At 35.7% G+C, this 12,324-nt stretch overlaps 1 protein-coding gene across 1 annotated transcript; it reads right to left on the minus strand.

Annotated features, from left to right (window-relative positions):
• Positions 1–9,293: 9,293 nt before the first annotated feature.
• On the minus strand, positions 9,294–12,026 carry LOC139897947 (phenylcoumaran benzylic ether reductase Pyrc5-like). Its single transcript, XM_071880662.1, has 5 exons — positions 11,730–12,026; positions 11,160–11,294; positions 10,457–10,694; positions 9,717–9,920; positions 9,294–9,620 (listed from the first exon to the last, which is right to left on the minus strand). The coding sequence occupies exons 1-5, from the start codon at positions 11,988–11,990 to the stop codon at positions 9,454–9,456; spliced, it is 1,005 nt and encodes a 334-aa protein (XP_071736763.1). The 5' UTR covers positions 11,991–12,026; the 3' UTR covers positions 9,294–9,453.
• Between the last annotated feature and the right edge of the window lie 298 nt (positions 12,027–12,324).

The raw sequence follows: 12,324 nt of genomic DNA on the forward strand, positions 1-12,324 counted from the left end.
TTCGGATGCGGTAAGAAGGGCCATTACAAAAATATGTGTCCAAATCAGGGGGATAATAATGGGCAAGACCGAGGAAGAGTCTTCAACATTAATGCGGTTGAAGCGCCGGAAGACCCGGAGCCTGTTACGGGTACGTTTCTTATTGACAATGCATCTGCTTATGTTTTATTTGATTAGGGTGCGGATAGAAGCTATATGAGTAAGGATTTCTGTGCTAAATTAAGTTGTCCATTGACGCCTTTGGATAATAAGTTTATACTAGAATTAGCAAACGGTAAATTAATTGCAGCAGATAATATATGTTGGAATCGAGAAATTAAACTGGTTAGCGAAACATTTAAGATTGATTTGATACCAGTAGAGTTAGGGAGTTTTGATGTGATAATCGACATGGACTGGTTGAAAGAGGTGAAAGCAGAGATCGTATGTTACAAAAATGCAATTCGCATTGTACGAGAAGAAGGAAAACCCTTAATGGTGTATGGAGAAAAGAGCAACGCGAAGCTAAATCTTATTAGTAATTTGAAGGTGCAAAAGTTAATAAGAAAGGGTTGCTATGCTGTTCTGGCACACGTCGAGAAAGTACAAACTGAAGAAAAGAGCATCAATGATGTTCCCGTCGCAAAAGAATTTTCCGATGTATTTCCAAAAGAATTACCGGGATTACCTCCACACCGATCCGTTGAATTTCAAATAGATCTTGTACCGGGAACTGCACCAATAGCTCGTGCTCCATACAGACTTTCACCCAGCGAAATGAAGGAACTTCAAAGCCAATTACAAGAACTTCTAGAGCATGGTTTCATACGACCAAGTACATCACCATGGGGAGCTCCTGTTTTGTTTGTCAAAAAGAAGGATGGTACATTCAGGTTGTGTATCGACTACCGAGAGTTTAACAAACTTACCATCAAGAACCGTTACCCATTACCGAGAATCGATGACTTATTTGATCAATTACAAGGCTCGTCAGTTTATTCGAAGATTGATTTACGTTCTGGGTATCATCAAATGCGGGTGAAGGAGGACGATATTCCGAAGACTGCTTTCAGAACGCGTTACGGTCATTACGAGTTTATGGTTATGCCGTTTGGATTGACTAACGCACCAGCTGTGTTCATGGACCTCATGAACCGTGTGTGTGGGCCATATCTCGACAAGTTTGTCATTGTTTTCATTGATGACATACTTATCTACTCAAAGAATGATCAAGAGCACGAAGAATATTTTAGAAAAGTGCTAGAGTTGTTAAGGAAAGAAAAACTGTACGCTAAGTTTTCAAAGTGTGCATTTTGGTTGGAAGAAGTTCAATTCCTCGGTCACATAGTGAACAAAGAAGGTATTCAGGTGGATCCGGCAAAGATTGAGACCGTTGAAAAGTGGGAAACCCCTAAAACTCCGAAGCATATACGCCAATTTTTAGGACTGGCTGGTTACTACAGAAGAATCATCCAAGATTTTTCCAAAATAGCAAAACCCTTGACTGCATTAACGTATAAAGGGAAGAAATTTGAATGGAAGGATGAACAAGAAAAAGCGTTTCAATTGTTGAAGAAAAAGTTAACTACGACACCTATATTGTCATTGCCTGAAGGGAATGATGATTTTGTGATATATTGTGACGCCTCAAAGCAAGGCCTCGGTTGTGTTTTAATGCAACGAACGAAGGTAATTGCTTATGCGTCTAGACAATTGAAGATTCACGAGCAAAATTATATGACACACGATTTGGAATTAGGCGCTGTTGTTTTTGCATTAAAGACTTGGAGGCACTAATTATATGGGGTCAAAAGTATTATATATACCGACCACAAAAGTCTTCAACATATATTTAATCAGAAACAACTGAACATGAGGCAGCGCAGGTGGATTGAATTGTTGAATGATTACGACTTTGAGATTCGTTACCACCCGGGGAAGGAGAATGTGGTAGCCGACGCTTTGAGTAGAAAGGACAGAGAACCCATTCGAGTAAAAGCTATGAATATAATGATTCACAATAACCTTACTACTCAAATAAAGGAGGCGCAACAAGGAGTTTTAAAAGAGGGAAATTTAAAGGATGAAATACCCAAAGGATCGGAGAAGCATCTTAATATTCGGGAAGACGGAATCCGGTATAGGGCTGAAAGAATTTGGGTACCAAAATTTGGAGATATGAGAGAAATGGTACTTAGAGAAGCTCATAAAACCAGATACTCAATACATCCTGGAACAGGGAAGATGTACAAAGATCTCAAGAAACATTTTTGGTAGCCAGGTATGAAAGCCGATGTTGCTAAATACGTAGGGGAATGTTTGACGTGTTCTAAGGTCAAAGCTGAGCATCAGAAACCATCAGGTCTACTTCAACAACCCGAAATCCCGGAATGGAAATGGGAAAACATTACCATGGATTTCATCACTAAATTGCCAAGGACTGCAAGTGGTTTTGATACTATTTGGGTAATAGTTGATTGTCTCACCAAATCAGCACACTTCCTGCCAATAAGAGAAGATGACAAGATGGAGAAGTTAGCACGACTGTATTTGAAGGAAGTCGTCTCCAGACATGGAATACCAATCTCTATTATCTCTGATAGGGATGGCAGATTTGTTTCAAGGTTTTGGCATACATTACAACAAGCATTGGGAACTCGTCTAGACATGAGTACTGCCTATCATCCACAAACCGATGGAAAGAGGGAAAGGACGATACAGACTCTTGAAGACATGCTACGAGCATGTGTTATTGATTTTGGAAACGGTTGGGATCGACATCTACCATTAGCAGAATTTTCCTACAACAACAGTTACCACTCGAGTATCGAAATGGCACCGTTCGAAGCACTTTATGGTAGAAAGTGCAGATCTCCAATTTGTTGGAATGAATTGGGGGATAGACAGATTACGGGTCCGGAGATAATCCAAGAAACTACAGAGAAAATCATCCAAATTCAACAACGGTTGAAAACCGCTCAGAGTCGACAAAAGAGCTACGCGGACCTTAAAAGGAAAGACATAGAATTTGAAATTGGGGAGATGGTCATGCTTAAGGTTTCGCCTTGGAAATGCGTTGTTCGATTTGGTAAACGGGGGAAACTAAATCCAAGATACATTGGACCATTCAAGATTTTAGATCGTGTCGGACCAGTAGCCTACCGACTTGAATTACCTCAACAACTCGCCAATGTACATAATACCTTTCACGTCTCGAATCTGAAGAAGTGCTTAGCTAAAGAAGATCTCACTATTCCTTTAGACGAAATTAAAATCAATGAAAAACTACAATTCATTGAAGAACCCGTCAAGATAATGGATCGTGAGGTTAAAAGGCTCAACCAAAACAAGATACCAATTGTTAAGGTTCGATGGAATGCTCGTAGAGGACCCGAGTTCACCTGGGAATGAGAAGATCAGATGAAGAAGAAATACCCGCACTTATTTCCAGAAGATACGTCAACACCTCCAACTGCTTAAAATTTCGGGACGAAATTTATTTAACTGGTAGGTACTGTAGTGACCCGAACTTTTCCATGTTTATATATATTAAATGAAATTAATATTTATATGATTAAGTGTTTCCAACATGTTAAGCAATCAAACTTGTTAAGACTTGATTAATTGAAATAGGTTTTATATAGACAATTGACCACCCAAGTTGACCGGTGATTCACGAACGTTAAAACTTGTAAAAACTATATGATGTCATATATATGGATATATATATATATATATATACAGTTAACATGGTATTATGATAAGTAAACATATCATTAAGTATATTAACAATGAACTACATATGTAAAAACAAGACTATTAACTTAATGATTTCGAAACGAGACATATATGTAACGATTATCGTTGTAACGACATTTAATTGTATATATATCATATTAAGATATATTAATATATCATAATATCATGATAATGTAATAATTTAACATCTCATTTGATATAATAAATAATGGGTTAACAACACTTAACATGATCGTTAACCTAAAGGCTTCAAAACAACATTTACATGTAACGACTAACGATGACTTAACGACTCAGTTAAAATGTATATACATGTAGTGTTTTAATATGTATTTATATACTTTTGAAAGACTTCAAGACACTTATCAAAATACTTCTACTTAACAAAAATGCTTACAATTACATCCTCGTTCAGTTTCATCAACAATTCTACTCGTATGCACCCGTATTCGTACTCGTACAATACACAGCTTTTAGATGTATGTACTATTGGTATATACACTCCAATGATCAGCTCTTAGCAGCCCATGTGAGTCACCTAATACATGTGGGAACCATCATTTGGCAACTAGCATGAAATATCTCATAAAATTATAAAAATATTAGTAATCATTCATGACTTATTTACATGTAAACAAAATTACACATCCTTTATATCTAATCCATATACCAACGACCAAAAATACCTACAAAAACTTTCATTCATCGATTTTCTTCATCAAATTGATCTCTCTCAAGTTCTATCTTCAAGTTCTAAGTGTTCTTCATAAATTCTATAAGTTCTAGTTTCATAAAATCAAGAATACTTCCAAGTTTGCTAGCTTACTTCCAATCTTGTAAAGTGATCATCCAACCTCAAGAAATCTTTCTTATTTACAGTAAGATATCTTTCTAATACAAGGTAATACTCATATTCAAACTTTGATTCAATTTCTATAACTATAACAATCTTATTTCGAGTGGAAATCTTACTTGAACTTGTTTTCGTGTCATGATTCTGCTTCAAGAACTTTCAAGCCATCCAAGGATCCTTTGAAGCTAGATATATTTTTCTCATTTCCAGTGGGTTTATCTACAAAACCTGAGGTAGTAATGATGTTCATAACATCATTCGATTCATATATATAAAACTACCTTATTCGAAGGTTTAAACTTGTAATCACTAGAACATAGTTTAGTTAATTCTAAACTTGTTCACAAACAAAAGTTAATACTTCTAACTTGACTTTTAAAATCAACTAAACACATGTTATATATCTATATGATATGCTAACTTAATGATTTAAAACCTGAAAACACGAAAAACACCGTAAAACTGGATATACGCCGTCGTAGTAACACCGCGGGCTGTTTTGGGTTAGTTAATTAAAAACTATGATAAACTTTGATTTAAAAGTTGTTCTTATGGGAAAATGATTTTTCTTATGAACATGAAACTATATTCAAAAATTATGATTAAACTCAAAATGGAAGTATGTTTTTCAAAATGGTCATCTAGATGTCGTTCTTTCGACTGAAATGACTACCTTTACAAAAACGACTTGTAATCTGTATTTCCGACTATAAACTTATACTTTTTCTGTATATATTCATAAATTTAAGTTCAATATGAAACCATAGCAATTGGATTCACTCAAAACGCATTTAAAACGAAGAAGTTATGGGTAAAACAAGATTGGACATTTTTACTTGTTGTAGCTACATGAAAATTGGTAACAAATCTATACAAATCATATCCTAGCTAACTTATATTGTATTATACATGTATTCTAATATATTATGTAATCTTGGGATACCATAGACACGTATGAAAATGTTTTGACATATCATATCGACCCATCTATATATATTATTTGGAACAATCATAGACACTCTATATGCAGTAATGTTGGAGTTAGCTATACAGGGTTGAGGTTGATTCCAAAAATATATATACTTTGAGTTGTGATCTAGCCTGAGACGTGTATACACTGGGTCGTGGATTGGGTCAAGATAATATATATCAATTTATTTCTGTACATCTAACTATGAACAACTAGTTGTAGGTTACTAACGAGGACAGCTGACTGAAAATATTTAAAACATTAAAACGTATTAAAAAATGTTGTAAATATATTTTGAACATACTTTGATATATATGTACATATTTGTTATAGGTTCGTGAATCGACCAGTGGCCAAGTCTTACTTCCCGACGAAGTAAAAATATGTGAAAGTGAGTTATAGTCACACTTTTAAAATCTAATATTTTGGGATGAGAATACATGCATCTTTATAAATGTTTTACAAAATAGACACAAGTACGCAAAACTACATTCTATGATTGGATTATTAAACCGAATATCGCCCTTCAAGTCTGGTAGCCTAAGAATTAGGGAAATGGCCCCTAATTGACGCGAATCCTAAAGATAGATCTATTGGGCTTAACAACCCCCATTCAGGTTATGGATGGTTTAGTACTTCGAGATTATTATACAGACGGGAGGTTCTGTTTTGGGGATATTCTATGCATTAAGTTAATGTCGGTTACCAGGTGTTCAACATATGAATGATTTTTATCTCTATACAATTTGCGAAATGCCTGATAAGAGATGTGTTATAAAAATGAAATCTTGTGGTCTATTATTATGATTTAATAATATATAGGTTAAACCTATAACTCACCAACAATTTTGTTGACGTTTTAAGCATGTTTATTCTCAGGTGATTATTAAGAGCTTCCGCTGTTGCATACTAAATTAAGGACAAGATTTGTAGTCCATGCTTATATAATATTGTTTAAAAACTGCATTCGAAGACCTATGTTGATGTGTAATATTATTGTAAACCATTATGTAATGGTCGTGTGAAAAACGCTATATTTTAGATTATCATTATTTGATAATCGTCGTAATATTTTAAAGGTTATGGTTTGTTTTAAAATCGAATGCAGTCTTTGAAAAACGTCTCATATAGAGGTCAAAACCTCGTGACGAAATCAATTAATATGGAACGTTTATAATCAATATGAACGGGACATTTCACCTTTGTTTTCTCATTAACCTTTGGAAGCGTCTTCGACCCGATCAACTTTCCTTCAACCCGAACCAAACCTTCCAAATCCTTCACCGCCTCTTCAAAGAAACTAAACTTTCCACCCGACCCTCCTCCTTTGCCCAACCCACTATCTGCCTCATGTCTCAGCCCAAGCCCATCTCCAGGCCCATTCACATTCCCAGAAACAGTACCCAACCCGGACCCACATCCAAGCCCGTCATCATGCCCGTTAGCCTTCCCCAACCCGCCACGATCCATACCAAACAGACTCTCCACTCGACCCGTTGTCACCTCGTCCCTTGTGTTACTCGACTGTCCAATTTCAAAACCTGCACTAACCGGAATGAAACCCGTCTCCCTAACACCATTCCTTTTAAAAGCACTCCCTAAGATCCCACCACTCTCAAAAGAACCTGGGCCTGAATTACGAACCCGCTTACGCTTTCGAAAACCATGAGATTCTAAAGCCACTTGAACCTGATCTAAAGAGTACGTAACCGACAAAGGTGTGTCTAAACCGCCTCCAGAATTCACATTGTTAGAACCGTTTACACCAACCTTGGAACCATTAATGACCGGAGATAAAAAACCAATCCCATCATCTCCACCCCCATCCAATCCTTCCTCCCAACCTGCGCCCACAACCTCACCACCTAACTCATTAACACCCAGATGACCAGTTTCGTCCCCATTACTCCCTCCTGTCCTCACACTCTTCACAACCAAATCATTAACATCTCGCACAAAACCATTCGACACATTAGCAGCCTGAATTCTACCAACAACTGAAATCTCAGAGACTTCATTAACCCAAATGTGTCCATTTATCACAGTATCAGCAATCAAAGACATAGGCACAAGCTCGTGAATATGCTTAACCTGACAGGTTTCAACAAAAACAAAAACAGAGCCAAAACCTAACGATTCCGGCGAAGCATTCGCCACTCTCACCACCGTCCCAACCCTATTAGCTATATCTCTGACATTGTCTAATGACGAAAATTTCGCTGGAAAACCCCTTAACTCGACCCAGACATACCTGAAAAAGGCCTCAGCCTTTGGAGAAAACGGAATCACCAAAAACAAAGCTAGACTCATGACCCTTAGCAAGCACATTTGAATATGAGACCAAATCACCACATTCTACCACCCCTGCATACGGCCCGATTCTTCTGAAATTTGAAATCGTAGCATCACAATTAAGCAAGAAGGTTTTCAAATTGTCTTCCCTCAAAGAAGACGAATCGACACATAGCACGCTCCTTTCCAAACCATCGGCAACGAGCCGATTCGGAGCTAGTGAAACAGGAGACCGAGAAGACAGACCACGACTAGAAGGACCAATACCTCGTCTGCAAGGGCTACCGACATAGATAGGAGACCCAAAAACCGATGAACCATTCATCACTTCAATCGCCATTGTTGAGTGATCCGGTTGTACGAAGGAGACGAAAGCAAACAAATATTATATGGCATTTTTATTTATCTTTTAAAGATGACATGAAAATACACCGATATTTTCATTTTTTATTGTTCGTTTACATTAACATACGATTTTAAAGTTTATGACGTACACTAGTATTTTATGGGGTATATAGCCTACAATGGAGCAAAAGTAAAAACATATGACCTATTTGTAGCTTTAACCCTATATTTACTGAGATCTGATGTAAAAGTAGGATAAAATGCAGAAAATCTCGATCTTTCGTGTAATAACATGTCAACGACACAATGAATGGCACGTCAGCACGTGATTTTGTTCCAGTAAAAAAAGTTTTGTTCGATTACATTAACACACGGTTTTAAATTTTATGTCATACACTAGTATTTTATGGCTTATAAAGTTACAATTGAACAAAAGTGAAAGTGTATGACCTATTTGTAGATTGCCAAACCTTCAATAACTACGTTGTCCCTGCATATCAAATGTTCATTTAAAGATCATACTGAAATACCATTTCAAACAAAAACATTTATACATACAGATCCATAAATTGACAAAACAAACTCATGGCTAAATTCAGTACATATCAAATTGAGCATATGCTGTGTTCAATGTTGAACAATGCAAGTATACTTCAGTGGCTGATGGCAAATCTAAGATTAAATTCATGCAGGTTAAAGTTTGTTGATGTGGTAAATGGGGTTCAATAAGAAGTTAAAGCAGATAAAAAGAACTTCCATTTTCCAAGCATTTATAACCCAATTAAACAAATGATGTACACGGTTTAAATGGGTTATCTTGTAACTGTTCTGACCATTTTCCTTAATCACCCTAAGATATATGTTGCTATTTAGATTTGAACATGTAACCCGTGAGAAAAGCTGGGTTAGAACTCAGCTTGGTTCAGTTGTTCCAAGAAATGCCATTAATTAAACAAAATGATTTCAGTGGAGATCACTATTGAGAAAGCTGTAGTGGGAATGTAAGGACATTAATGTTGACACATTAAAGTTGTACTAAACTCCATCCTAACCTTACCACCACATACATACACTGATGAAAAAGTCAATAGCAAATTATCAATCAAAGTCTTTGTTTACTAATTATTCTCATAAACTTTAGCAACATGAACAAGCATATAAAGTGATTCGAAATTAGAAACATCCAAATAATAGATACAAACTTCGTTATTATGATAGCTCAGCACACCACAACACGCTCAATCACGATCACATTTCACACAAAACGACTAAGAAACTCGTCAACTGTAGTGTATTTAACATCAGGATAAAGAGCAGAAGCTTCCACCCCAAATGATGGATCAATCTCAAAGTTTGTTTGATCTCCTTTCACAAATATGGAATGAGAGATTGACAATACCACATTAAGCGGAACCGGGGATTCTGCAGGACAATAAAGAAATGGTTAAATTTGAAATTATTTGTATATTAAAAAATGGGACATATAGTTTTTATTCAGTTGGATCATTTTTATTATACCTTGTATGTTCTTCAAAACTTGTTCCTCGGAAAGATAAACCTTTTCTAAGGTTTTGCCAATCTTTTTCTCCCACAATGACACCAATTCGTTGAACGAGTAAATGTTACTAGGAGGCTTGATGTATACAACTTTGTTCAGGGTTCTTGGGTCATCAACGGTTTTAATGGTGTACGTTCCAATGTCGTGTTCTTCATTAAAAACAACTACAATAGAAAGACACCAATAATTAGTAGAGGTGGTAAATGGGTGGGTCAGGTAATGGGTTCGATGTATGTGCTAACGACAGCCCTTGTGCTGTCGTTAACGTGCATAAATTGACTGTAAATAGAGGTTACACATTGACTTTTTAGTGCGGTAACTGAATTGTACAATTCCTTTATGCGTTAACGACAACCCTAATCCAAAGTGATCATGTCAAAACATACCTTGTGTGAGTTAGTGTCAAAATGGGTTGAATTGACCCACCCCAAAGCTTTTCTTGTCCATATTTTTTTTATAATAACAATGTATTATATGTAATAAAAGTTCTACTATTAGTAACATTAAGTATTAAGTATATCATCAAAAGAGCATTTAAGTGCACTTTAGACACCTTTTGACCCGTTTAACCCATTTAGCAACTTTTCTATTTTAGCTGTTAGACTCGTTATCTATACCATACAACTTGAAACGTGTTTACATAAATAGTTTAAAATAATCGCATGATTAGAAAGAATTAAATACTGAAATTGAGTTATACCTTTTGCATTACCATCGCCTAAAATAACAACCTTTTCTCTAGGGGGTGCAGTGACACCTGGCTGTGCCAATGTCGGAAGAAAATAACCGGCAAAACAGTTACAAGACACATAAGTACGAGGGATATTTTCAGCCTCAATTGCGCGACGAATTTGAGCTTTGATTGCGAAAGCTGATTTGGCTGGATCCACGGCATGAGTACGGTCCACATCATTTCCAAACTCGGATGGGTAAAATTTCTTGATTTTATTCGAATAACAATAACAATAGTTAGAATCATAATTCACTATGTTATATACCAACAAGACTGCACTATCTTTTTTCGTGTTATACTAATTTTGAAGAATTGCATTGGTCAAACAGTAATAGGGCATGATGTATACTGCAAAACAGAGAAATTTATAACAAATTTCGAAAATATGTCTCTGAACTTGCTGTTTATGAAAATTCAAGAACCTCTACTATTTAATTTTGCAGTTAAAAAGGTTTTCATTCTACTATCTCTCTAACAGAGTTATAAAATTAAATTTTGATGCTATATTGGTAGCTAACACAATATTAGTGGTAAATTTTTTTACAAACATTAATTTGATCATCAGTAACAACTATCAACCTACAAACTCAATACTTTTGTGCTATAATTAAAATGAAACAAACATTTAAAGCTAGATTCATACATGATTGTCAGTTATGTTAATAGTTACCTTGACGTTACCGGCTTCTTTGATTGCGGCAATAATTTTACCTTGATCACCTAGAAGTTGGTGACCAACAGTTGATATCACAACATCTACTTGTTTTATCGCTTTCACCAAACTCTCGTGATCATACAAATCCCCCTGCCAAAAACAAACAAGAAATTAAGATCGTGATAAGAAATAAATAGATCTACCAATACTTAAATAGATAAGATTTTTCCTGTTCATATTACTCGAGAAGAGTACTTTTCACGCAGATTCGGTGTAGATCAAAACTGGAGTCCTAATTTGTTTGTGTATTTTTATATGTTAAAGTACGATGTCTTAAGCTATCATATATATTTATTTCAATATTTTAACCAGTTTGCTCCCATGAAAAAATTCATCGATCCGCCACTACAATACGTTCTAGAAAAATTTGAACATGATCAACTTATTTATACCAAGAGCCAAGGATAACAAGGAGAATAAAAGATTCAAGCAATAACTGAATTATCAGGTCTATTTACAGTGCGTAAAGAGATCAACAATCCTACTATTAACTATTACACAAAAAATAAAACAGTTATCACTTACAGTAATAAATGTAACACCGTAACTCTTAAACGAATCGATCAACGAAGATTTGGAAGGATCAGAAAGTGTAGATTCCCTAACAAGCACAAAAGTAGGATGCCCGGATTTCGCACTTGCCTCAACGATGAACTTTCCGATGTAACCTGTGCCACCGATGAACAGAATCTTACTTTTATCAGCCATTTTTTCACCCGATTTACGACTCTTTTTAGGTGATCGGTTGCGGTTAAAGAAAGAGCAATTGAAAAGTGATTTGAGCATGCAATAAGGTTGTAGTAACTAGCAGTCATATATAGGGTGTATGATGTATAAGCATGATGATAAAATGTACTCCCTAACTAACTGGTGTGATTTTACATGTGAGTCCCTTGTTTGAAGTGTAATTACGTTTGTTTTCTTTTAAGGAGAGTTATTATGCCCATAACTGTGTCCAGATTCATTTATATTTATTTTTAATTTTAATTTGTTTTCCTCTTTATTTAGTTATTGTACATTTGTCTTCCACCAACTTCTGTTAGGTGGAGCATTTTATTCTTTCCTTTCCTTCCGGAGGATTCCAAAATTACCAATGATATTGACTTAACTTTTTTTATTT

This window comes from Rutidosis leptorrhynchoides, chromosome 3, assembly GCF_046630445.1.
Source record: "Rutidosis leptorrhynchoides isolate AG116_Rl617_1_P2 chromosome 3, CSIRO_AGI_Rlap_v1, whole genome shotgun sequence".
NCBI lineage: Eukaryota > Viridiplantae > Streptophyta > Magnoliopsida > Asterales > Asteraceae > Rutidosis > Rutidosis leptorrhynchoides.